Source organism: Ptychodera flava, chromosome 10 (assembly GCF_041260155.1).
Source record: "Ptychodera flava strain L36383 chromosome 10, AS_Pfla_20210202, whole genome shotgun sequence".
NCBI classification, from domain to species: domain Eukaryota; kingdom Metazoa; phylum Hemichordata; class Enteropneusta; family Ptychoderidae; genus Ptychodera; species Ptychodera flava.
The window spans coordinates 1609458-1636301 of NC_091937.1; the positions used below are offsets into that span (position 1 = coordinate 1609458).

At 38.0% G+C, this 26844-nt stretch overlaps 2 protein-coding genes across 2 annotated transcripts in view; both read right to left on the minus strand.

Annotated features, from left to right (window-relative positions):
- LOC139142947 (uncharacterized) lies at positions 1 to 9745 on the minus strand. The gene is made up of 11 exons (XM_070713143.1): positions 9741 to 9745; positions 9091 to 9273; positions 8489 to 8775; positions 7833 to 7976; positions 7171 to 7266; positions 4022 to 4277; positions 3397 to 3548; positions 2842 to 3003; positions 1894 to 2061; positions 955 to 1077; positions 1 to 20 (listed from the first exon to the last, which is right to left on the minus strand). The coding sequence occupies exons 1-11, from the start codon at positions 9743 to 9745 to the stop codon at positions 1 to 3; spliced, it is 1596 nt and encodes a 531-aa protein (XP_070569244.1).
- Positions 9135 to 26844, minus strand: part of LOC139141716 (uncharacterized) — a 24625-nt gene continuing 6915 nt past the window's right edge. Inside the window, exons 2-18 of the mRNA XM_070711325.1 lie at positions 26201 to 26401; positions 25521 to 25757; positions 25099 to 25311; positions 24563 to 24771; positions 23557 to 23803; positions 23042 to 23197; positions 22494 to 22652; positions 18007 to 18168; positions 17198 to 17297; positions 15297 to 15676; positions 14811 to 15014; positions 14341 to 14474; positions 12686 to 12879; positions 12180 to 12304; positions 11277 to 11536; positions 10419 to 10578; positions 9135 to 9273 (exon numbers count right to left, since the gene is read on the minus strand). Of these exons, the coding sequence (XP_070567426.1) occupies positions 10546 to 10578; positions 11277 to 11536; positions 12180 to 12304; positions 12686 to 12879; positions 14341 to 14474; positions 14811 to 15014; positions 15297 to 15676; positions 17198 to 17297; positions 18007 to 18168; positions 22494 to 22652; positions 23042 to 23197; positions 23557 to 23803; positions 24563 to 24771; positions 25099 to 25311; positions 25521 to 25757; positions 26201 to 26401 (3014 nt within the window). The 3' untranslated portion in view covers positions 9135 to 9273; positions 10419 to 10545. The remainder of the gene's footprint in view (positions 9274 to 10418; positions 10579 to 11276; positions 11537 to 12179; positions 12305 to 12685; positions 12880 to 14340; positions 14475 to 14810; positions 15015 to 15296; positions 15677 to 17197; positions 17298 to 18006; positions 18169 to 22493; positions 22653 to 23041; positions 23198 to 23556; positions 23804 to 24562; positions 24772 to 25098; positions 25312 to 25520; positions 25758 to 26200; positions 26402 to 26844) is intronic.

Below are 26844 nucleotides of genomic sequence, written 5' to 3' on the forward strand. Positions count from 1 at the left end.
TTACTTCAGTTTCATGTATCCTGCAATCATCACACAGAAGAAGTAGTGAAATGATTCTTAGCTTGACAGTCTTATATATGAATGATCGGGGCATACCATTCTATTTGTAGGTGGTGTTGAAATTTGATAAATAATATTTGATAAATAATATTTTGATAAATTATATTTGCGTACTTTCACGGAAGCTGTACAAAGAAAACATAGGAAGAGATAGACGTACGAACAAACAGACTGAGACACAAAGACAAAGCTACGTTGTTCAATGTAGTCGAATGAGAAACTTTGTGTGACTAACCGTATAATTATCAGCTGAATGATCACTGCGATAACCAATATAAGGGCAACACTCGCAATAACAGAACTGGCGATGATTGTCACGTTCATGTTTTCTGAAATAAAAATTTGAAATTGATTAAAATGAGTTCTGAAAGTAAGATAAAATCAAAATTAAATCATTGTATCGTATACGAGAAATGGAATTGTTTGTTAGATTTCACAGACAGACTATCCATGGATGTCTACCAAGTTTTGGATAGATGTACTTTATCGAGGAATTATGACTACGTTACCTTGTTGAGTAAGGGGCTGATTCTTCGTAAATGACGTTGTTGTTAGCGAAGGAGTCGTTCCCCTCGTACTTCTTACTCCAATGTCTGATGGAATTACACATTTAGTGTTAAAATTTCCGATTTCGATTGATGTTACCTTAAGGCCATTCACAGACATGTCATAGGATAACATATGCGTTACAATTTTAGCTCCGAGGAAAACAAATTTCAACCATACAAATGTCATAAACAACAAAATAAAATATTCTGATGTGCGAAAAGACACCGTAGCATTCTGCCATTAGTTCGGGAATAATTATTTTTCCACATTTTCCAGATGCTACTGCTAGCCTTGGCTTTCATCTGTCGCGACGTTGAATTTGCACACCGACAAATATATACTTACCATTACAAGTAAAGCCATCACCTTGGTAACCATTTTGACAGATGCATCTATAACTACCTTCACTATTGATACAATCTGCAAATTCATCACATTTATCGTTACCGGACTTGCATTCGTCTTCATCTGTAAGAGGATCAACAAGCATAGTATTGTTAACACAGCTACTAACTCAATTCGTTGCCCACAATGTAACTTAAGACGACAAACATCTTTATCATTGAACTTTGTTACAAAAATGCTGAGAAGAAATAAGTATTTCTGAAAGTTCTCCGTATGTAAGAAATAATTTGATGAAAGATTAGCGGGAACGGCATGTTAAGAAATGAATGGAAACTGCATAGTCATCATATTGCGATTATTCCATAGGCACTTTGTAAATTCGTTTAAATTCATACTGCTGTAAGTAAATGAATAAATGAATCAGTCCATCCATTCATCCATCCATCCATCAATCAATGAATCTCCATTCCGCTGATGCTTCTAATCTTGGATCAGAGATGTACCTACCAATGCACTCTGTACTCTGTCTTGCTCCTGAACTTGTGGTTGTGAAACCTTCTCCACATTTTAAACACGTATCCTGATGCATAGCCGGCTGGTAGGTTCCAGGTGGACATTTAACACAAATGTTAAGGGTCACGTTACGATAATGACCTACATTGCAATCAGCTGAAAGAAACAACATTTCGATATTTGGTATTTTGTTGGTTTTGGATCAACATTGATCAGATATGAAGACAGGATATTTCTATCATCAAGAGATGATTTCTAGTATAAATACATATGATATAATCAATTGCCCATTAGCTTAAGGTGGACAAAACGATCTTTGGAAGGGGACAGCCCTCTAGTGAGTAGTGAGACTGGTTGTGGACAGCTCTACTTTCCCATATTAACAAAAAGACAATAATTCCCGATCTTATTTCTACAATAACTTACCAATTAGACATTCTTCTTCTGATGTTGCTCCTGTTACTTCCGTTGTATACCCGAAAGGACACGGGGCACAGTTTGGTTGAGTGGATGGATTTGAGCGATAACTGCCATGGGGACATGGTACACAGGTATCATTGGCTGATTGTTCCTCACCCGGGTTATCACAGGCAACTGAAACAATTAGGTAGCGTTCTGTTATCATGGTAGTACTGACAAGATTTATTCAGACGTATCGCATTAATTTGAAGAATTATCTCAATACATTTAATACTCTACCGACATCGCTTCAACAAGGAAACTTATTGGACAACAAAAAACCAAACAAAGATAAGCACAGAAACAGAAAACTAACGAAGGCAAGCGAAAAAACAAAAAAAACCCAAAAAACAAATGAAGATTAGTGCAGGAACAGAAAACCAAAGGAAAGTGATCGCAGAAAAATGAAACAAAAAGGATGCATGCACCTGTGCAGTTTTCAATACTGACGGCTCCGAAGTCTGTTGTCGTTAAGTCGCTTGCACATGATAAACATGAAAATGTTCCCTCTTCATGCTGATAATATCCTGGTCTGCAAGGTTCACAGATACCGAATTGGAGATTGTAGTAATGCCCGATTATACACAATTCTGAAAGCAAAAAGGAATCACACGTGTGTCTTTTGTGGGCAAGCAAGTACTCAATACACAGTAGGATACCATGAAGTGGAAACTGAGAATTTGACCAAATGGATAATTCAGAAGAAGACAGAGACAGACAAACAGCCAGAGAAAAAAACAGACAGACGTGGAACTGACGCTTTCAAAGTTGTAAGTTGGCAGCACTTTCAGCTCCATTAGATTAATTGAGCAATTCATTGCTTCTCTTCGATTAAACCTTTACCAATAAATTGTAACAACAGCACACAAAATATGGAGTGTTCAAAATAAAATAATAGCGCATGATCTTACTTACCAAAGCATTTTTCAATTGAGGTTGATCCCATTCCCTGTGTAGTTGTATCGTTAGGACACATTTGACAAGATAGTTGTCTTTCCTTGTCTTGATATGAACCCTTCGGACATTTGACGCACTGATCAGTGGTTGTGTTGTGAAACTCTCCAAGTCCACAGTTCACTGTCAATGTAAATATGAGAGTTTCTTTCATTGTAGTATTGGTTTTAGAATTAGGTTTAAAGTGTATTTCGATCCATTACTGAACATAGATCTGTAAAACCTCTGTAATTTTCATAAGAGCAAGCAGCCTATCAGGTGACTAGAAAATAGTAATAATTAGACAATTAACCTCAAAGATGTTGCAAAATTATGTTAGCATTATGCATGTCCAATCTTTTTTGTTAAAAAGAATATATCTGCGAGAAGTCTATGTTTTATACTACATACAAATACTAAAACATAACATTCATCTATTAAGTATAAAATAATGGACCAAATAAAAGCAATATTTCTGACGTCAAGAAATCCCAACAAGTTGCTAGAAATTCAGCCTGTAAACAAAGCAAGACTTACCACACAGATCGCCGACTAAAATCTGCCCGAGCTGACAATATTGGATTCTTTCAACAATCAAGCTATTGGAGTCAGCAGTTATGTTAACGGTATCGAATGATCCATCTTTCACAGCTTCAGCTACGATTTTAGAAGTGTCAATTTGAACAGAGCTGTTAAAGATAAAAGGCGATTCTTAAATACCTTCTTTTGAGGAAAACCACAAATATGGCTGATGACAATATTCCATAATTCTATTTTCTTCTCTTCACTGTGAAATTCAAATTGTTTTCCACACTTTCATTCATTATATTCTGATATGCTTTAGTCACATTTTACTGTACGAAGCCCCTATTCATAAAGTGAAGTCATTTGCAATGAATTTTTCGATGAAATATTCTACTTTTGATTCATTCTAAGACTATTGTATAGTCGTCGTCCTTTACTCACCAATTACTGTACAAAACCAATTTCGAATAATACATATGTTACGATCGTCGGATGTGTTGACATACAGTCGCTCATCAGTTTTTTTCTTTCTAAAACTAAGGTGAGTTCGTTGTTAGGTGGACTACAATGCTAAATATAATTTTGTGCAGGAAGACATAGGTTATATTTCAGGATGTTCATAACTTATTTTACTCACCTGTTTGAAGGTATAGTAAATTCGATGGTTATACCAATTTGAATAACCTGCCTCTTTTTCCTGCTACCTGTACCACACACTGCCCTTACGTTGTTTCCAATTATACAACCGCCATCACCACAAATACCAAAGACAGCGTCTAAATGCACCATTGCATTCTTAAAAACACTGATGACACCGTTTACCGTGTCTTCATCGCATTGAGCCGATGGGTAAGCCACACTACCTTGTAAATTTGAGGCAGCAGAGATAGCAGCTGAAAATATACCAGTTTTTAATGACACAATCAGTATACCATTATATAGATGTCGTCTTTCGAACCTCTAACGAGACACAACAATTTTACAATACCGAAGCAGACACTGATAATAGATAGCAATATCATGAAAACGTCTGCTTGTTTTATCCTTGCTCAGCTCCGACTTTTACAGTCATTTCTGTGTTCACTATTCAGCCCTCGTAAACATATTGACGGTGTACTTTGAAACGGTCCGTTGAAGCATTCGGCTCAAAGAGTTAACAGAGATACTGCGATTATGGCGTACGTAAGCTTATACCTTCACTGTTTTCCTAAAAACTATTTTCATAAGAGAAATACTGCATTATTGAAAATATCGATTGATTAGCTGTCTTCGTGTTGTTATTATTATTATTATTATTTATTTCAGACTGGGTTGTCCATATACAGAAAAGAAATTTAGTAAATGAAAATGAATACAAAACTCAGACTTTTGGAAAAAAAAAGAAAAGAAAAACTACTTCAAATACAGTTGTTTTCTCCAGAACTTGAAGAATGCACTATCAATTACTCTATCTGATGAGGAGATAGCGGCAATAAGTAAATTTGTTGATTTTTCAAGTCTACATTTAAAGCTATAGATATTTCTGCGCATAACTTCTCCAAGAGACATGATATGATTTGTAGCATACATCGCAGAAGCACTACTAAATGAAGGAAGACCTAAAAGTCTTCTCCATACATTATTATACATAACCTTTAACTTATTCATAACTTTAACTCTATAAGTTACCCAAAGATGGCAACAGTATAGATTTCCACAGTAAGCTGCAAATAAAGTCTTTTTCACTTCTGGACTACAACATTTAAATTGCCTCATATGACCTTGTTACATGTCATTCTGGCATATCTGGTGGCGCAGGGGAGTAAAACGTGTTTTGATTAATCCGTCGGATTAAATCATGTATCATAGGACTTTACAGACACCGTGGAATTTTTTCATATATTTCGATGTGTAATTTCATAAACTGCCAAAGTGAATGTCACTGTGTCTTATATCAACTTATGCAGAAAACCAAAAAGTTCGGATGTGATTCATTGCATTATATTATGTCCTTTCAAATTCTGTAGGACCAGATATATGCAACAATATTACAATAGTACATGTAAAATTGTCAAAATATTATTTTCAAATGTATTATTTGATTACGCCCAGAGAACGTCACTGTTAATGAGATAAAAAGATTTGCACCGACACAACAGGGATATTCAAGATTTATGTCTTACCAGCACAGGAAGGAAATACCAGAGGTTGTTCCGGGTTTTGCGGATCAAAACTTCGTTCACGACCACATGTGTAAAACGACGGTGGCGGTGATGAAAACTGGTAACCTATGTGGCACTGTATTTCACAGAAAATACCATATTGCCAGCTGTCACACACTCTTATTCCATTCGCTGGAGGGTCTGGTATTTCACAGTCAAACGCTTTGGTATAAACCGTAAAAACAACAAGAATATATATTTAGCAAGTAGAAAAAATGTCGATATTGATGAGTATAACAAACAACATTTGGAACAAACAACCGCTCTCTTCTGTTACTCTTGTTACGTAGCTTTTTTTTACAAGCAGCAGCCGAAAACATTAATGTGAAAAATAGAATGTTACATTCATCTGTCAAATCATAGATGTGCATCACATTCATCTGTGTACACTGTTTACATAACTGTTTTATGGATATATATATGCCAGCAATGTGATAATGACTAGAATTTCACAAATTCCCGCAACATAGATAGACATAGCTGCGTATAAATCTTCGCATGCTTTAGGTAGAATAAGCCTCGGGGACAAATATTTGGACTCTCAAACACTTACAGTATTCTTTTGATCTATCACTTGTTGGGGATCATTTTGAGTTTTTGGAGTTAATAAAATTTTTCAACTGCTTGGTTTTATAAAAATGGAAAATTAGTTGTTCTCCATACAGATAACACAGTGATGGCAACCATTTTGAATTTCAAATATCGGTAAATATTGGGTAATATGTTTCTGTAGTACGCAAATTTGCACGGTGACCCCAATTTTATTCTTACTTTTTGAAAGACAATGGTTAAAAGTTTGCGTCAGTAAAGTTTTAACATTCGAGGCGAGAACTGTCTTAAATCTGTAAAAAAGTTTCCAAGGATGTATGTATCCGTAGTATACAATTACATGACGTCACACCCTGCACAGATATTCTAAAGTATCATAAATTTTACCGTTCTGGCAGATAACTTTTTTCTAAATCCTGAAACAGAAAGCAAGCATATTCTGCATCTTAATTGCCAAGGATTTAAGGGACACGTTCTCGGCTGACCCCCTAGCCTACGGTGACAAACTTCGAACATTGTGGCTGGCTAAAATGGTACGTCCAGATGCTTGCAATATCATCGATACCGTGCTCATAGCTTTCCACAGCTTTCCATATTTGATTGGTTTGACTATTTAGTGAGACGCTATCTAGACAATTCATTTACCATATTCAAAGAAGTGGATGTAAATAATGGCTATATATGATTCAATTTTGAAACATTTTAGTTCCAATCCATCAGGAGAAGATCATTCACATAATCTCTGTTGACCTTTTGAAGCGACAATGACATATCGGAGGGTAAATGAACAGAAACAGCAGTACTCGGCAATTTTTTCTGATGTTAATAAAATCTGTAATAAATACCAATATTGGCATTGTTGAAAAGGATTTGAAAACGTACAGAATACTTGGTATTATCATTTATTGATGACCTAGACTGATCGAATACCTGGTTGCCCATGTCAGCGTTCACTTTGTCGAAAATAGCGATGTCAAAAGTTTACTTGTCGCTCCGTGATGAGTTCGAGTTTTTGAAAATTTAATATTCAACTTACGCAAGACATAAAGAGTGAATATGCACATAGCAGTGTTACCAGAGGCGTCTGCTGCAACGTATGCGACTAGATATTGTCCCCATGCGAAGACAGTACCTGTAAAGAAAATTAAAAAAAAATATTTGTGTGACTATTAGACATTGATAGAAGAAAGTGTTTGTTGCATTTAGAGGGAAATGATATGGTTTTTATTATCCGTGATTCAATCAATGAAGGAGCAATAATCGTAACTTGTACAGAGTCGGTTACGCCGTATGACTCATTTGGCGCTGATGCATATTGGCTGGTCATATTCGGGTATCACGTTTGTTTTCCTACTTGGGCAACATACGTATGCTGTTACCCGTTTGGCCAGTCAGTTGTGTATAATATTAATAAGGAGACATGAAATTCATGCATGCCGTGAAGAGACTCATCAAGATACTACCAGACTTCACAAAGTGTGTTGTCAAGTAAAATAAACGTTAAACGAAATTATATGGTCTTAATTTAGTCTGGGACGTGATATCGTTATTTATTTAGTTTGATAGGTTGTGAAGCTACAGCTATCAGGGCTTAACTTTGTATCCATCAAATTCAAACACAAGAGAATAAGACTTTTTCAGCATAGTTTTCATAGTATTAATAAATATCATATATTAACAATGTCTACAAAATTTTACCTATCCTGTATGACTTGGTAACATTTATCACTTCAACATTGTCGGTGAAAATCGGTTCTTCCCATTCTCCTACAGATAGACGACTCTTGGAATTTATAATCCACGTATCATTTGGACAAAACAGAACCTCTGGTGGAATTTTATCTGAAAAGAACATAACTAAATGAATCACTTCCACAGATTTTGACGATGATGCCGGAACAAGAGATGACGATGTAATATTTTCATGATATGGAAGGAATAATGTGTCGGATTCCTGAGCCCAGGCCCTCAATACGCACGCCTTACAACAAATCACTTACGATATCTACTCACAGTTGGTAAGTTGTTCACTTTGTCTCTCCTCCAAGTCTATGTCAAGTACGTTAAACTAAGCATTAGACAGTAACCTACAATAACCTTCGGTTTGAGGCGCAAAATAGAATATCGGTCTGCTTTGAATGAGCTTTGATTTTAGCATATCCATAGCTGTTAAGAGTAAAGTCGGCGGATAGGGAGTTAGTTGAACGACTCTTTTGGAGCAAAGATTATTTCTGCAATTTTTAAAAAGTACGGTAAAATTAGACGTCTTAACTTGAAATGAGCATCTGTAATCACGGATAACGAACACGCATATGTCATATTCAAGTATATTTTCAACCAAAACAACTCATTACCTATTTCAGTTTCACATGATTTACCAGTATATCCATCCGGGCACTTTAAACTACCACATGATGACGGCATTTGTTTGATGACGTCTCCTGTCAATTGGTTATCCATAGTCACCCACTGTACTATTTCACCCGGTGCATTCTGGGTGCAACTGGAAGCTGTGGAAACAATTTCATCGGTACTGAAAAGCCTGCCGTACACATTTAACTGTGTAATTTCGCCTTTAAAACACTTATCCCCTTGGCTATCGTCATGGATGTCAGACATCTCACCAAGAATGATCGAACATCTACAAAGGAGAATGAAAGCGATGACGTTACTCAACTGACGTACTGTACCGTTTTAAATTTGGCGCAGTCAGAAAGTCATGTATACACAATGCCACGTTGTCGATCCAAGATATTGAGTAAAGTGTACATGCTCGACAGCTAACATTTCAAAATCTTGTCGACAAGACTTGTTTTACTCTACATTAGAATATCATCTGAATAATAAACGAATAATTTAGGGCCGTTGTAGGTACAGACACAGTATGGGCAGTGCATCTCTATGGCAAAGGAATTAATCAATTACACTGATAACACTATTTTTAGAGTAAACTTACTGATCGTGATTGGTTGAATAGTGATATGACTGGTTTACTAGAGTTCCATCCATGTATATTACCATTGTTGGCCATCCTATGGTAGTTGTGACTTGATGCCACTTGCCATCATTGATACGGTCTCCTCTGGAAGTCTCTATGTTGTGACCAAACCTTATCAGCACATTGTCATCAATCGTCCCACTGTGAATAATTAACAGAAACGCACCAATTCAAAATTGAGTAGATTGAAGATAAAAAAGAACAAATTTTTCTCCGGAAACATTTAATCCGACGAATATTAGCGATTGGACCACGGGGATAAAAGTTGCAACAAAGAATGGGTCTTTCGTTGGAAAGTATTAAGTCCAACGAAAGCGATTGATATAACAAGTACTATCCATTAAATGAGGCTACTCTTTTAACGATGCAGTAGAGAGTTTCTTTCTGCATGTCTAGTAGGTCACTCTAAAGCTGAGTGTTTTAGTCTGCTCTTTCAGAAATCGTCCAGTATTTGGTCGACGATGAAATAATTTGATATATTTTATTATATATTTTAATGGATCGAATGCTGTTGATCATAAATAGACACAAAAGTCGACTGGGAAATAAATCCCCTATTCCGTAATTTCAACATCACAACAATTTTGTATCATCTTAATCTCTCTTACGCCATAGTTTCACCGTTAGTGATATGATATTACCTAGTACAGTAATCCCACTTTTACATGACCCCCACATTTAACTGTCATTAGGAACAATCTGATGACGCATGGCTGAATGAATTAATGACGGGATGGATGGATGGATAGAAGGATGGATGGATAGAGGGATGGAGATGGATGGATGGACGGATGGAAGGATGGATGGATGACAATGGCACATATTAACAGGAGTAAGCAATTCTGGCCAGATAAAAAATCAGATAAATTTGCTTCATAAATGATTTCTAGACGTCGTGACGTCATACCAGGTGCGTCGAAAAGAACAGATAAGATTATCTTCTGTCAGGTGAAGCATAAAACATAAAAACTAAAAATCTGTAAATAAAAATCTGTAATAAAACTAATTGTATACATGTGATAAGTTGGTGTCTTTCCTTTTCTTAACACACCATGGAATATCATGGTTATTTTAGCAAAATGGGGGACGAATCTGCTATAATTATGGAAACATGGGAGACTGGCTAGGGATGATTGGCTAGGGATGATTATGCCAAAGCAGAGTGTACTGTTGATGGATCACGCTGTTACGTTTACTCAGGTTTACAGAACCTATCGACTGATCACAAGGATGAAGTTTTGGACAAAGCGGAAAGTTTGAACAGCAGTTTCACTGTTTTTACTTACCTAGAATGGTCATTTAGTGACAGATACGTGCCGGTTCCACCACTTTCAGAATAACGTATCCAAAACGAAATGCTGAAATTTCTTCGGCAATCAAACATACCCGATTTTGACATGGATGAATTTGAAGCTAGAAAAAGTAACTCAAAATTTGCCGATTTTTCTGTAAGGTTAAACATAAATAAACGGATGAATTCTCAACTAAATGTAAATCAGTCACAGTCAAGTGTAAGATGCCATATAGTAAGACTAGGAAAGACCAAATACAAGAAGTATCCTAAGCAGTGATCTCCGTGAAACATTGACTTTAATACCTCTATAATATACATGATTTTTTTAAAATGTGTAATGCAAACTCATTATACAGGTGGAAAAATATGGCTACATTTTAAATGACAACTGATATTCATGCCGATTCATTGCTTTTTACAAATTAAGAAGTGCGAAGTATTTGATGCTCCATAACTGAACATATAATATATTGAGAACATCGCAGACACTTTAAACGTTTCCTCTAATATCTGGATATTGCTTGCGGAATTATCGCATCATGGCAATTTTAAATTTTCTTTCACGTGATTCTTGTGTAAAGGATAACAGTTTAATGGTACACCTTGGCTTCCTCCCAAACACACGCAGTACTATTGCATTGCTTAGAATGGTTTGCTTATTGTGTCGGAAGTGTAAGGTAAGATTTATCTTTATTGCACTCTTTGTTTTGACCAGTCACATGACATATAAGCAATACAAAGAGATCTACTGACCAATCAGTTGATGATATGTATATATGTATATGTTAAACTTCTATGGTGTTCGAAGATTGCGAACACCAACAGCGATAAGTATCACACAGTGTCCTACCTTTTTCGCACAGCCGTCCCTCGTAGCCATTTGGACAAAGACATGAGAAATCACCAAGACCATCAATGCATTCTGCGCGTTTTGACACGATTCATTGCCATGGAGACAGTCGTCAATGTTAATTTCACAGTTTTTGCCCTCAAACCCGATGGGACATACACAATTGTAGCTTCCGTACAAATCATTACAAGTAGCTTGGTTTTCACAAATATCAAAATCACACTCATTTACATTCAGTTCACAGTTTTCGCCGATGAAACCTTAAATATAAAGGAAACAATTATCAAATTTAAAAGCCCAGTAGAACTTTAACTGACAATCATTACCACTCAAAACATGTAATAATATGTAAGAGAGAAAGCTATACGTTATATTGGTACGAAAAACATACCATTCCTACGGCGCAGAAAAGCATTCTGTTCCGTAGACAATCCACAACGGACGATAACAACATATTTTTCTTTCAGACAACTAGTATCAACACCACGTAAGGAATGTTTCGCACCAGCATACATAGCATGGTATTAGCTTTACAGTAACGGTTGAGTAGGCAAGCGATGTCTATTGTACTTGTAGACCAAACAGTATCTCTTACAGCCATAGTACAATACATATATAGGACTACACTCTTGAAATAAGCCGTGTGCAGAGTTAAACATAGGCGATATTGCATGTGTAAGGACTTTATTGGGAAAAAGAAGAAAATTATAAAGTGGACAAAATCTGGCTCAGTCGGACCCAGACGTCTTTTCTCTCGCCTAATTGTCTGTAAGTGCATGACAAATTATAATTTTCCAAAGATTTCTTTTACATAAATGACAATTTCGGGGCAAATTGAATTAGCTGTACCGCATCAACGTGTATGGCTTTATGTCATGGAGATTCTTTTCCAGTCAGACTTACCATCAGTACAAATACACGTATAGTTTGCAATTCCATCGATGCATTTTCCATTATTCATGCAGGCATTTCCAGCACAGTCGTTGATATCTGCGCTGCAATTCTTCCCTTGGAAACCTAGCTGACATCTACAAAATCGCGACCATATGAGTAATTCGGGTCTTTGCTGCATTGTTCTAAGATACCATCGGCAAAGGTCGATGAACTTTTAAAATAGAGCTGTTTGCAATAGCTCCTCATGCATTTAGTTTCATTGCATGTAAACATCTCTCCGTTCAATGAGCGACAATTTCAGTTTTTGTTAGCTCAATAGACAGTGATACTGTGCGAATCAGTTGTACTGCGATGTTGCTTGTTTTCAATTCATAAAGTTAAAAACAAAACATACAAATGCGAAGTCTACTCCTCAGACAACTAACAGTCTCAATTCAAAAGCAAAACACTTGTATGTTATGTACTAATGCCTTCACCTTCTTTATGCACTGAAGAATTATTTGTATGTGACGAACCTGCATGCGTAGTCATTGATTAGATCAATGCATTCTGCATCATTTTGACATGGGTTCGGACTGCAGTCATTGATATTGAGAGTACAATGAAGTCCCGCATATCCATCTTGACATTGACATTGATAACCATTTACAAGGTCATGGCAAGTAGCGCCATTTTTACACGGTGATGAACTGCATTCATCGATGTCCTCCTTCAAAGAAATGTTCAGGAAACAGTGCAAAGACCAAATCATTATTGATAAATGTAGCTACATGTAAAAACACTTGTAGTTTGACTTCAGTTGACAAGAGAATTGTAGCGATCCACAATTTTATATGTATGGCATTTTGACAAAGTTTGGGCATTCAAAATTCGTGTGATATTACCGTTAGCATAAAAACGGCAAATGAATAATAACTTCAAATACACGAGTTTCTCAAGGAAAACACCGAAAATTATGTGGAATACATCACAATAACACAACACTTGTACTAGCGAAACACAGATACACAAACGATATCACTGGCGAACTAGACATTAATAGTCTAAAAATATGATATTATTGTCGTAATTATTAAAACTAATAAATCATAATTATGAAACATTGATTTAACTAAAACCGAGTTAGTATTTCATCCGGGTTAAGCTTCCTTTCTGAGGAGCAGCACTCGATAAAAACGCTGTAGGTGTATGAGTTGTGTATGACATAGGCGGCCGGTCGGCCCGCTAGGGCGTCCGATATAGTAGGAGTACCCCTTTTTTAGTATATTGGACACCCTAGCGGACCGACCGGCCGCCTATGTCATACACAACTCATACACCTACAGCGCTTTTATCCAGTGCTTCTCAGGTGCAGCCAACGGAGCTATTCATTGAAAAAGCTATTCCGGGAGCAATTTTTGAGGGCAGGGAAAATTTTAATTTTGCTTGGGCAGGGGACATATTTTTAGGTGGCAGGGGAGCAAATTTTAGTTGTTCTTGTCGGGCAGGGCAGGTATCGGTTGATGGTTCCGGGACAGGGCTTGGCGATAAAACGAGGAGAGAGGGGAAGGTACAGGGGAAGTTGAGCCATGGTGTTTCCGGCAGAAGGCCCCTGGCAGTATGTGTCTGTATGGGAATGTTAATTTTCAGGGGAATTTTATCACAGGGCAGGGGAAAATCGGCAGGTTTTTTCATCTCAGGGTAGGGTAGCTTCATGTCTGCAGGGAAATGGAATGCCAAATTGAGGGAAATTTTTTCGAGGGAAGGGGAAATCGGCAAGTTTTTTTCGCCACAGGGCAGGGGAGCTTCAAAAATTGACAGTGGGGAGGAGAAACGGGCAAAAATAAGTGGGAGTGGGTAAAAATGGAGTCTGATTGCGGGAGGGTTAAGTCGAAAAAATTTCAGTGGGAAGGCAAATTATGAACAGCTAATTATTTTCCCTCATGACTTGAATTTAGTCAGTTCACATTACTTGTCATGCACAATATATCTTGTCGTAGTAAAGACCCAATTAAAAGTGCATTGTTCGTTGGCTGCACCTGGCTTCTCCTCAGAAAGGAAGCTCAACCCGGATGAAATACTAACTCGCTTTTAGTGATATCAATTTATGATTTATTACTTTAATAATTACGAAAATAATATCATATTTTTAGACTATTGATGTCTAGTTCGCCTGTGACAATATACTTACTTGACACGTCTTGCCTGTGTAACCCGCTGTACATACACATATGTAATCTTCCGAATAAATGGACAGTTCACAGCTTCCGTTGTTGTGACATGGCTGACTTTTACATGGATTTACATCTATTTCACAATTACTGCCTGAAATTAAACAATTCCGTTATTGGTTTGTCGATAAAACTGTCCTTGAAGAGATGTTATATTATCCCTTCAGTGTAGAATACTTTGCTCTATGTTTTGTTCAAACAGTTACTGCAATTGAATTTAATGTAGGGATCTAGCCAGCATTTTTAACAATGGACCGTTTTGTGGACTAATGTGAATGTTAAGAATAACGATACAACTTTTACACGAAAAAGTTAATACGTATACATTTCTGGACTGAGCTATTTGACAGATATCACACTTTTACATGGATAAGTTCGACATTTTGAACGCATACTATCTTTTCGTATAAGCATTACATGTACAACTCACCCGACCATCCATAGTTACAGGTACACCTATATGCATTGATATCGTCAGTGCAGGTTCCGCCGTTACGACATGGATCGCTCTGACATTCGTCAAACTCGTATTGACACCTATTTCCATAGTAACCATCATGACAATAACATGAGAAGGCGTTGACACTGTCTCTGCACGTACCATTATTTAGGCAGGGGTGAGATGCACACTCATCTGAAACATGATGACAGCACATTCCATCAGCAATCTCTGAACAAGTCCGATCGATGTGACCCACGAAAACTCTTCTTCAAGAATAAACGAGGATAAAAAATGTTTCTTTTCTCCACGTTCCCGAAAGTTTCTTTTTCTGGTTTTGCTTCCGAGATACGCCCCCAGAGAAATATGTAAATAATGAAAATTCAAGCGATGTAGATTTTTCAATAATATCTCAGGCAATTGACAACGCTAAAATTAATATTTACATTGAACTTGTTCTGATGGTCATAATATTACCTGTATCTATTTCACAGTTATTGCCAATGAATCCTGATCTACATCTACAATGGTATTCCGTGACGTCAGCTAAACAGTGACCACCATTTTGACAGGGAAGGTGGTGACAATTATCGACGTGAATTTCACAAAGATTCCCAGAAAATCCTTGATTACATCGACAGTTAAAAGAGTTGATGCTATTTTCACAGGTGGCGTTGTTCTGACAGGGTGATGAAACACACTCATCCACTTCAATTTCACAGACGTTTCCACTGTAACCTTCCATGCAAGAACAATAGTAGAAATCCAATATTGGGTCTGAAGTTGAAATCTCTATACAGGTTCCATTATTTTTGCAGGGGTTACTTGCACACAGGGCTGGGATTTGACATCTTGAACTGTTGTAAAAATAAAGAAATACGATCTCAGGCAAGTTCGAAATGTAACATTGTACTTTCACATATCATTAAACATTTGTCAGGCTGGACAATATCAAAGACGCTCCCAAACAATCATGGTAGTCTCGTTCATACTACTTACATGACTTAACCGTTTAAGACATTGCTGTGATCTTTACACGCACTTGAACACAATCATGCAAACTGGTTTTAAATTTGATAAAAGAGCTGGAAACCCCTCAGCGTTCATAAAGACAAGTTTTTAGGGATATTACCTACTTTGGCATTTTCTATCGAAATGACACAAGTGGAAGCGCTTTAGCACGATAACGACCTCCCTGTCTTTAGCACGGTAATGACCTCCCTGTCTTTAGCACGGTAATGACCTCCCTGTCTTTAGCACGGTAATGACCTCCCTGTCTTTAGCACGGTAACGACCTCCCTGTCTTTAGCACGGTAACGATAACGACCTCCCTGTCTTTAGCACGGTAATGACCTCCCTGTCTTTAGCACGGTAATGACCTCCCTGTCTTTAGCACGGTAATGACCTCCCTGTCTTTAGCACGATAACGACCTCCCTGTCTTTAGCACGGTAATGACCTCCCTGTCTTTAGCACGGTAACGACCTCCCTGTCTTTAGCACGGTAACGATAACGACCTCCCTGTCTTTAGCACGATAACGACCTCCCTGTCTTTAGCACGGTTACGACCTCCCTGTCTTTAGCACGGTAACGATAACGACCTCCCTGTGTTTAGCACAGTAACGACCTTCCTGTCTTTAGCACAGTAATGACCTCCCTGTCTTTAGCACGGTAACGACCTCCCTGTCTTTAGCACGGTAATGACCTCCCTGTCTTTAGCACGGTAACGACCTCCCTGTCTTTAGCACGGTAACGACCTCCCTGTCTTTAGCACGGTAACGACCTCCCTGTCTTTAGCACGATAACGACCTCCCTGTCTTTAGCACGATAACGACCTCCCTGTCTTTAGCACGGTAATGACCTCCCTGTCTTTAGCACGGTAATGACCTCCCTGTCTTTAGCACGATAACGACCTCCCTGTCTTTAGCACGGTAATGACCTCCCTGTCTTTAGCACGGTAATGACCTCCCTGTCTTTAGCACGGTAATGACCTCCCTGTCTTTAGCACGGTATTGACCTCCCTGTCTTTAGCACGATAATGACCTCCCTGTCTTTAGCACGATAACGATCTCCCTGTCCTTAGCACGGTAATGACCTCCCTGTCTTTAGCACGGTAATGACCTCCCTGTCTTTAGCACGGTAATGACCTCCCTGTCTTTAGCACGATAACGACCTCCCTGTCTTTAGCACAGTAATGACCTCCCTGTCTTTAGCACGATAATGACCTCCCTGTCTTTAGCACAGTAATGACCTCCCTGTCTTTAGCACGGTATTGACCTCCCTGTCTTTAGCACGATAACGACCTCCCTGTCTTTAGCACGGTAATGACCTCCCTGTCTGTATGTATCCTTACGACTGAAGCTGAACTAAACGTACTTACCCAGTATAGTGTTCAGTACAGGTACATGCATACCACCTGCCGATATTTATACAGGTACCGTTGTTATAACAAGGAGTAGTCGTACCACATACGTCCAGAACTACGAAAGTGACCAATGATTAGGGTACTTTAGATATTATTAAGTTGCTAATACTACGATACACATGAAAAATAATAGTTTCTAGGCCAAGATGTCCTAGGCGACATTTTAGCATCATTTGTACAGATTGCATTAAATGTTTAGTTAAAGTATGGCAATGCAGACATAATGAATTACATTGCTGGCCATTTCACTGTTGATTAAGCCTACTATACAGTTAGAAATTCTACTTGTACAAAGACAAAACCGACCTTGCCAAGGGTTGTAAGTGAGAGTTTACGATTGGCACCCTGTGTTCAAGGGTCGGTTTTGTCAAAATGGCAGCATTTCTGACAGCATCAAGCGGATTAAATCAACAGTGAAGTGGCCAGCGGTGTATCAACCACCAAACACATTCATGAACCTCGAATCTTTGAATGTATAGTCGAAGGAAGCGGTGACTAATATTATCTTGGAAAGAGAAAATAGAAAACTAGATAAACAGTAAATACAACAAAATGTCAAAGAGGCAGTGAGGAATGGTTAGAAATTGACATGGGTAGGCAGACAAATAGACAAAATTGGTTACCGGTACAGTCACTATGGGTAGGCAGACAAATAGACAAAATTGGTTACCGGTACAGTCACTATGGGTAGGCAGACAAACAGACAAAATCGGTTACCGGTACAGTCACTATGGGTAGGCATACAAATAGACAAAATTGGTTACCGGTACAGTCACTATGACCAGTTGCTCCGACAATCATTGTTCCTGTTTCATTCATGCACTCGATACACGTTGTGGTACCAATGTTTGGCTGATAGAAGTGACGGGGGCAAGGTGTACATGGTTCTAGACCCGATGATGAATAATGACCTGGTTGGCAATATTCTGTCTCGTAAAAGATGTGATGTGTTAATGGGTCTTTTGTCTTCAGAAGAAACTTCAGATTCACATTTAACATTCTAATTGTGTTGAAACATTTCTTGAGTTTGTCGAAGGTACTTACAACAGAGAAAGTTACAAGTCATAGCAAATTCTCATTTACATGCAAATGTGATAGGCGTCACATAATAAAAAGTAACGTGAAGAAATTTTTGCTATCGCTTTATCACAACTCGATTATCCAAAAATTGTTCCAATTGTCATATTCATAAATTTGGAGTGACAGATACAAGTCATTTTGTAATTGTCATCGCAAATGACACTGAATAAAAGTTGATGTTATACAACTGTTCAAGTGCAATACATAAATATTACCATGGTTCTAATAAAAACAACAATAACAGCTACAGCAGCAACAACAACAACGCAACACCAATAATAATAATAATAATAATAACAAGGCAGTATTGCTGAAGGCAATGAGTACTTGGGCCATGATAGAGTAATTTTGAGGACAATATATACTACTATTCAAATATGGTCTTGAATTTCCTCCTGTCAATGAGGCATTTGATTAACTGGTTATTAAACGAAGCAATGGCATGACAACGGCAAAATATGTCTAGCAACTTTTGTGGAGTTTGAGGCAGGGGTTCTTTATTTATAGCGGGAATTGCTTAAACTCCTTAAATATTCAAATTACAGCAAATTTCTTTTGTTCTCGATGGTAGATGTCTAATATTTAGATGGGCATATTTAGATTTCTACCCTATAGTTATCCCTATATACCAAAAATCGGACATCCAGCTCTATTGGCTTGCTCAGAATTAGATATGCGCATAATTAATGAGGTACAATATGTGGTGTCATAAGGTGTCCCATCTAACCATTTATGAAGGGTGTAGCACTTGTGGTTACTGAGTTGTGGACAAATATATATATTTGAGGTCAAAGGTCATCGAGGTCACGTGACATTTTGTCAAAATAATTGTATTGCTAAGTTATTCCTACATACCAAAAATCAGACCTCTAGCTCTATTGGCGCGCTCAAAATTATATATGCGCATAATTAATAAGGTACAATATGTGGTGTCATAAGGTGTCTTATCATACCAAATATGAAGGATGTAGCACTTGTGGTTACTGAGTTGTGGACAAATATATATATTTGAGGTCAAAGGTCATTGAGGTCACGTCACATTTGTCATAATAATTGTATGCTAAGTTATTCCTATATACCAAAAATCAGACCTCTAGCTCTATTGGCTCGCTCAAAATAAGATATGCACATAATTAATGAGGTACAATATATGGTGTCATAAGGTGTCCTTTCATACCAAATATGAAGGGTGTAGCACTTGTGGTTACTGAGTTGTGGACAAATATGTATATTTTAGGTCAAAGGTCATTGAGGTCACGTGAAGTTTTGTCAAACAAATTATATTGTTAACTTATCCCTATATACCAGAAATCAGACCTCTTGCTTTATTGGCTCGCTCATAATTAGATATGCACGTAATTAATGGGGTACAATATGTGGCGTCATAAGGTGTCCCATCATACCAAATATGAAAGGTTTAGCACTTGTGGTTACGGAGTTATGGACAATAATGTATATTTGAGGTCAAAGGTCACCAAGGTCACATGATATTTTGTCAAAATGTCTGAGATATCTGCGTGAACCGATGGACTCACTGATGGACTCACGGACGGATATGAGCCCATCTATAAGCCCCCTGGACTTTATCCGTGGGGACAAAAAATCTGTGTCACTGCATCCTTTAGGCAATATGAATACGATGAGAAACTAAATTTTTATTTTTCTTGGCATCATACATGCGAATCTATGGAGAACTGCCTTATACATGGGAGTCTATGGAGGTGTAAACTAAAAAGTCCTCTAACACGGCCAAATTTGAAAGCATCGTGAAACAAATCGACGTGCATCTGTATGGGGTTGGGTACTAGGCGTGAACGGACGCACGGACATGACCAAACCTATAAGTCCCCGCGGACTTCGTCCGTGGTGATTAAAAACAACGCAACAGTTACTACAGCTACACCGGCGGTAGGTTCATATCCAGAGCCCCGTACGGTCTGCCGCCGTCGCTTGAAAACAATCTCATGCACCCGGCCATATGGGCAGCTGGCCGGATGCATGACTTCCCGGAGAAGGCGAGCTGTCACGTTCGAGCTCAGGATTATTTGTCGATCAAATTTCAGTAAATTTACCTTACCTAGATGAAATTTTGTCTATAGGCTGAAATTTCGCCGAAGTTTGACAAAATTACATCGATTTTTCAGGTTCATATGCGACATTTTTGAGTTTTGAGTGCAGACAGAAATAAGTTTTGAGGCAACATGGCTGCGACCCCATGTTGACCCCTTGCCCTGCGTACGATGCTATGTGCTACAGCTAACACACAGCATCGTACGCAGGGCCAGCGAGAGAGTTGCCGACATCGACGGTTATTTACGAGAAGTGAATAAAAGACTGTCATTTTTGGAAGCGATCGAGTAGCTGAGGTAGGCTGGGATACGACTTGGGCCCAAGAACGCTGAATTTCGGCAGTAATTTGGCTTTTTACGTCAAGTCCCAAAATGGATTTGAAGTCACCGACCCAACGTACGGGTCTTTGCAGGGCTGTGCACCATCCAAGACCAAACGCACTACAAATCTGTCTTGACGTCATCATCTCCTTACATGGTAATCGGCATACCGTATTTTTTAGCAAAGGGGACACAGAATACGTCGGAGTATTCAGTTTCAAAACGTATTACATTGTGTGATGTTGTCAAAAAAAAGTCATGTTACTGCAGTGGTATAAATTACAAAACACAAAAGTTCAAATCAGTTTATTTTGGACTGGCTTTACCCAACATTTCATATTGTTTCTTATGCCAGATTTGACCACGTGCTTACTGGCGACCCCTTTTCATGCAAATTTTGTGTCAAATGATGTGTTCCCCTGGAAAAACAAACGTACGATTTCTAAATGAAGGAGGCGAAATTTGCCCTCAAGACGCGAAACCACCCCTTTATGGGGTGTACCTAGCTATTTTGAACGAGCTTCTCGAATCTGCAGCTCTATTTCGAAATGATGGTCTGGTTTTCTCAGCTCAAGGATAAGTGTTCTCCATCGCTGTGGGCATTACTATTCTCAACCGGGGGTACAGTTTCCAGTCGTAATGTTTTTCATTGTGTCCGGGATATAAAACCTTTCCTTTTCAAACTTTCTCTTTGATTAACACTAATCCACATCTTGTCAGTGATTAAACATGTTTCAAGTTTAAATGTTAAATTCTGGTCTCGAGCCCTCCTGTTCGACCAAACCGAAATTACCCCTCCCACTTTGGCTCGTCCAGTGGGTGTAGCAAGGGTCGTGCCATCGCCTAGGAAACGGAGGGTGCATTAATCTTTGCATTTCGATGCACATTTTGATTATATTCAGAAGATTTTGTGGCCAGAACTCAGATAGAGAAGCATTTATATTCACATCTCACTTATTCAAGACTGGCTGAGAGCAGCACTTCCATTCAGTTAACATCATTACGCCATTTATTATGCCAAGAAAGATGAAGCCAATACATTTTGCCCTCCCTGGTCTCAGCCAGAAATGGTTATACCTTACAGAGTTTTTTCCCACGGAATGAAAACAAATGTACTTGGGCTGAGGCCCAAGTACAATAATAATAATAATATTGATTCTGTTATTTCTGAATACTGCATGGGTAGTCTGGTTTTTTTTGTTGTGTTTAATTGAAATTTACAACCTGTCAGATCACAAACTTTTGGTTCTAGTGCCATGCCCAACGTCCACTTGATATTATTAATATTATTGTGCTTATAGACTGCTTCTATTATGTACAATGTCTGATCTTTTAAATCAACGGAATGGTCATAGGTTGGCAGAGCGGGTTTATGTTACTCCAGTGGTTGATTGGATAAAAACTCAAAAAATGAATTCTATTAATGTACCATTCATCAAAACAGTCATTATTTACCAGGACATCAACTTTGACAAATTAATAAAAGTCTATGATCCAATATTGCATTTATGTGTTTCATCATGAACTTAAAGTTGCATTATTTTGATTGCAAGCGTTGCAGTGCCAAGAGACTCAATTTGGGTTTGTTTGAGTCGTTTGAGGTAAAAATTGAATAATACGAATTCAGACGAATTTTTTATGATTACACCAAAGTTGCCGTTGCAATAATTTTACTGTAAAAGTTGCGAATAAGTCAATTAAACTAGACAACCTTACAATATGCCTGTCACTCGGTATTTTACTTGTATGAGATTGGAAGAAAATTTTCAAGGCGTACTCACCCTTGCAATCGCTTGCAGAAATTGCCACATCGATGGTAGACCTGTTACTAGGGCAATACAAACAATAGTTAGAGCCTCTTTCTGATTGGTATGAGCCGGATGGGCACCTCTCACAAGGTGGTAAACTGTCATTCGAGAAGTAGCCTGGTTTGCATTTGGCTGTTGAGGAATAGCAAATAATATGTGACGCGATGTCATCGAAATGTAATTTTCTAAAGAGGACCTTGATTTTCACAATTTGCACTTTTGTAGCACTTTTTTCATGAAAACCCAATAATTCAGATAAATTCACATTAATGAGTTGCCTGTATTATAGTATAATACACGTGAATTCACATGAATCCACATGAATACAGGCTTGCTGAATACAAAAAATGGATTCTTGACTGTATTCATCTGTATATGCACTCTTCAGCTAAAATATAGGCAATAATCCATGTTAATACAGTAAGTATTATAGGGTTTTTATGCAGTGTTTTTTCATGAAAACTGTGATTCGATAGGGTTGATATATTGTATTTATGTCATGAAGATAACCCTGAACTCACCGAGGCACTGATCGCGTGATTTGCTGTGCCGTTCTTTTGTAGAGTAGCCAGAAGGACACTTGATACAAGATATCTGAGCACTCATATTTTGATAAGTTCCAATCGGACAGCTAACACATTCATTATCCTCAGCGTATGTGCCGGCCATGCAGTTTACTGTCAAATAAAAAGAGTGATATAAAGGCAAATGACTTGATTTTTCTCTCATTCGTGGATAATTTCTTTCTGTACTGGTATAATCCGAGCGCCAAGGAGCATCGAAACCATGTCACTTACAAAAGTTTGGAATTGCTCTGCAATTCTTTTAGTGTTCCATGATTTTGTATAGCTATCTAGCTGTTGATTCTCTTAGTGTGACGTTTCAACTCAGAATTACACCTAAACTTGTAATTATATTGTTATTATTGTTATTATCATCGAGCCATGTATTGAACTAAATATAGTGATATAACTAGGAATTTTAAAAGAAGCTTGCGGCGAAAGCTGTCAGAGAAAGATAAAATATGGAGACATACGGCACATGTTAGATTTCAAGATTTGACCGACTTCACAGCAAAGTTGGGCCATGTCTTCCTGTGGCGGTGACGTCAGGGTAATTTCAGGACAGGTGCTATATTCGGATTCAATAGACGCTATGTCAAGCTCTTGATAGGTAGCGCGTATTGTATTTGATACATTCAAACCGCATGAGAGCATGTCTTGGTGAGTCATGTTGTCGTTGTTGGACAGGCTGACTAGTTTAACAGTCAATACAATTTCAATCTGGAACATAAACAAAGCATTATTTCGTCATCCTAGCAGCTTTTTCTGAAACAGATAACAAAAATCATTACAATTAGTGAACCCGCAATGTGTGCCTGTCTCTTCGAGGATATCTCGTATAAATATTTGTGTACGTACGCAAATGGTAATTGGGGCAACAACTAAGGGAGCGTTCAGTTATTATGGCCCGGGTGGTCTGGCAAATTATTCCTGCGCATCAGTCAAAATAAGTGAACTCCCCTACCCACTGCACCAAAAAATTGATGACCCCCCCTTTTAAGATGAAAAAATGTCATGAACCCCCCCCCCCCATTTGCTTGTGTAAAGCTGCACACACAAACACCTCGCGGGGGGGGGGGGCTGATAGAATAAAAAAAATTCTCAGATTTTTTCAAATGACCCCCTTACAAACTTACAAGGTGTTTACGTTCAAATTTCCCCTTCTGACTTGCTATAATTTTGAAATTACCCCTCAAAGGGATTGGACAGAAATTACAGGTGGGTCGCAATATTTTAGCACAAGCATGTGTGTACAAAATTTTGATGTTATCTATGGATTTAATTGATAAGCAGCTGTTGATAATGTTGATTCACTGTAAATGGTAATCTAGATTGATATTATCTACCGTTTATATTATATTTCTTTACGTTTGACATTTCATTGCAGTCACGTACTGTCATTTCCGTGCAAGATATATGCTGCAAGATGCACGTTTCGTCAAACCTAAATAATTCGTCAAAAATGAAGTTTACACTTACTATTGAGTTATTAATTTCGATGGTAACGTTACTTTCATCTTCATCTAGAATCACATCATCGCACTCAAACAATAAGGCTGTCTTGATAACCCTTATGTAAGAGTCCAACACAGACATCTCAAAACTTGATTGGCAGTCTGCCGTGAATAATGCTGTAGAAGCGACGTAGTCCCCTTTAAGTGTCAAGCAAACGTTTGGTATCTCCCGTTCTGTAACAATGGTATTGTGTTAACTTTGTTAATGGCAAAGATCGTGTTATAGGAAGTACTCAATATTCCGAAATACAGCATTCAGGATTTTAAGTACAGTACTATCACCACATAAAAAACAACTATATAAGAGTAAAGCGGACAAATGAGAATGTAATTTGTTTATATTTTTTAACGAAATCGACTAACGTATTTGAACTGGGTAGCTGTGTCCGCATGTTTAATACGCAATATCTATCTGGGGAATTTTGCGGATATGGTAATGGCAGTGTTTCATTGATCAAATTCATCATAAACAGAATACCAGAACGACCGAAATTTGCATACTAGAACAGTCTGGCACATAGTTGTGCGGGTTCCAAGATCCACGAACTTCACACTCGTAGAATCCTGGTGAACCAACGTTTTGGGTGAAGTCATATCCCTCTGAACATGATAGAGCGCATGATTTTCCAGTTGTCTGTCCATCATAGGTTGAGGTATTGCAGGTCTTTTTACCAGCGATTGGAGATGGAAGTGACCACTCAGGACATGTCGCAGCTGGGAAAACGTGATGTAAAAAGATATGAAAACAGAGTGTCGGAAATTTGGTTTAAAATAGCAGAACATAAGTAGCTTGTCAGGCATCTAAAACCATTTGAAATGTTTGATCTATCAATCAAATACTTGCGTAGAATGCGTATAAACAAACATATCAAAAGTACAGAATACTTTCTATAATTAAAGAGCTGACACAGTGTAACACTTACGTTTTATTTGAATCGTAAATTCACATTGAGCCATGTTGCCAGCGTGATCAATTGCTGTTACTGTAACGAAGACGAATCCATACGTAGCTACAATGGTACCATTTGGAGGGTCAATTATTATTTCAAAGACACCATCATTATCACTCACATCTATGTTTGGATAAGTAATATTGTAGAAAATTTGATCGACAAACTCAACAAAATTTTTTGGGCACTGCAACACAGGAGGATGAACATCTGCAAAAAAGAAAATCAAAGCAGTGACTTAAATCAGAAACTAATGAAAAGGATACATAAAGTTTTCTCTACCTACTTTATGAACTATTACCATACATCTACCATCCAGAACAATACGTTTTGGGTGCGCTAACCTTGACTGTTTCCAGGCGCGCAAGTGTATTCCTCGAGGCTTCTGTTCGTTCACTTTCGGATGGCTTCAAGGGACCCATTGAATGATCTCGATCTGTACAGTTTAGATGCACAGGCTGGAAGTGCAGGGCGATATTATTACGAAAATACTCGGACATAAGCTGATAAGCACCGCGCGATTAGCCGTGCTTATACCCTCGTGACCCTTTGTGGTATTTTTGTAATGAACAGCTTCAATCATAGACGGCAACACAGGAACGCTGTTCCTTGATGGCAACTCCAGGATATTAAACTGGTTATGTTAAACTAACCTATACAGGTAGGTACTGAGCCATTCCATGAAATAATAAGATTTTCGTCCTCTGCACTTCGACGTTGTCGCTGATTTGGATGGTTTTCTTCACTGTTCCTTGTCTTGAACGAGCTACATGGCGACTCGCTTGGCAAGTAGGGTTTCCTCTGAGTCCTTTCATTTTCGAGATAATGGTCTTCTATCGCCCGTCTTTTGCGGGCTGCCAGTTAAAAAGAGAGAGTTGGTCGTTCAGTTTTTGAGATGTTGACATTATGGTCGCGATGAAGCTTTGCTTCAAAGATGTGACTGACAGTATCTCTTTCAATAGAAAATATCACTTTCAGATTCTTGTTAGGAGCGGCTTGTTGAATGCATTTTATAGAATTGTCGCCGTAGAGAAGCACAATATAGTTCTTCTGCTTTACCAAAGGCATCATAAATTGTTCTTGGTACCATTCAATTGCACAGTTTATTTCCAGAAAGTGTTGTGAGCTTTTCGAGCTTTTGTTTAATATTTTATGTTCTGCTGTGCGGGAAGATTTTTAAGAAAAATGCAATGCTGATTTGAAAGGACCCTTAGAAAAATACGGCTACACACGAACTTCTTCTATAATTATTTTAGTGAAATTATATTGACTAACACTAACATTAGAATTTTCTCAA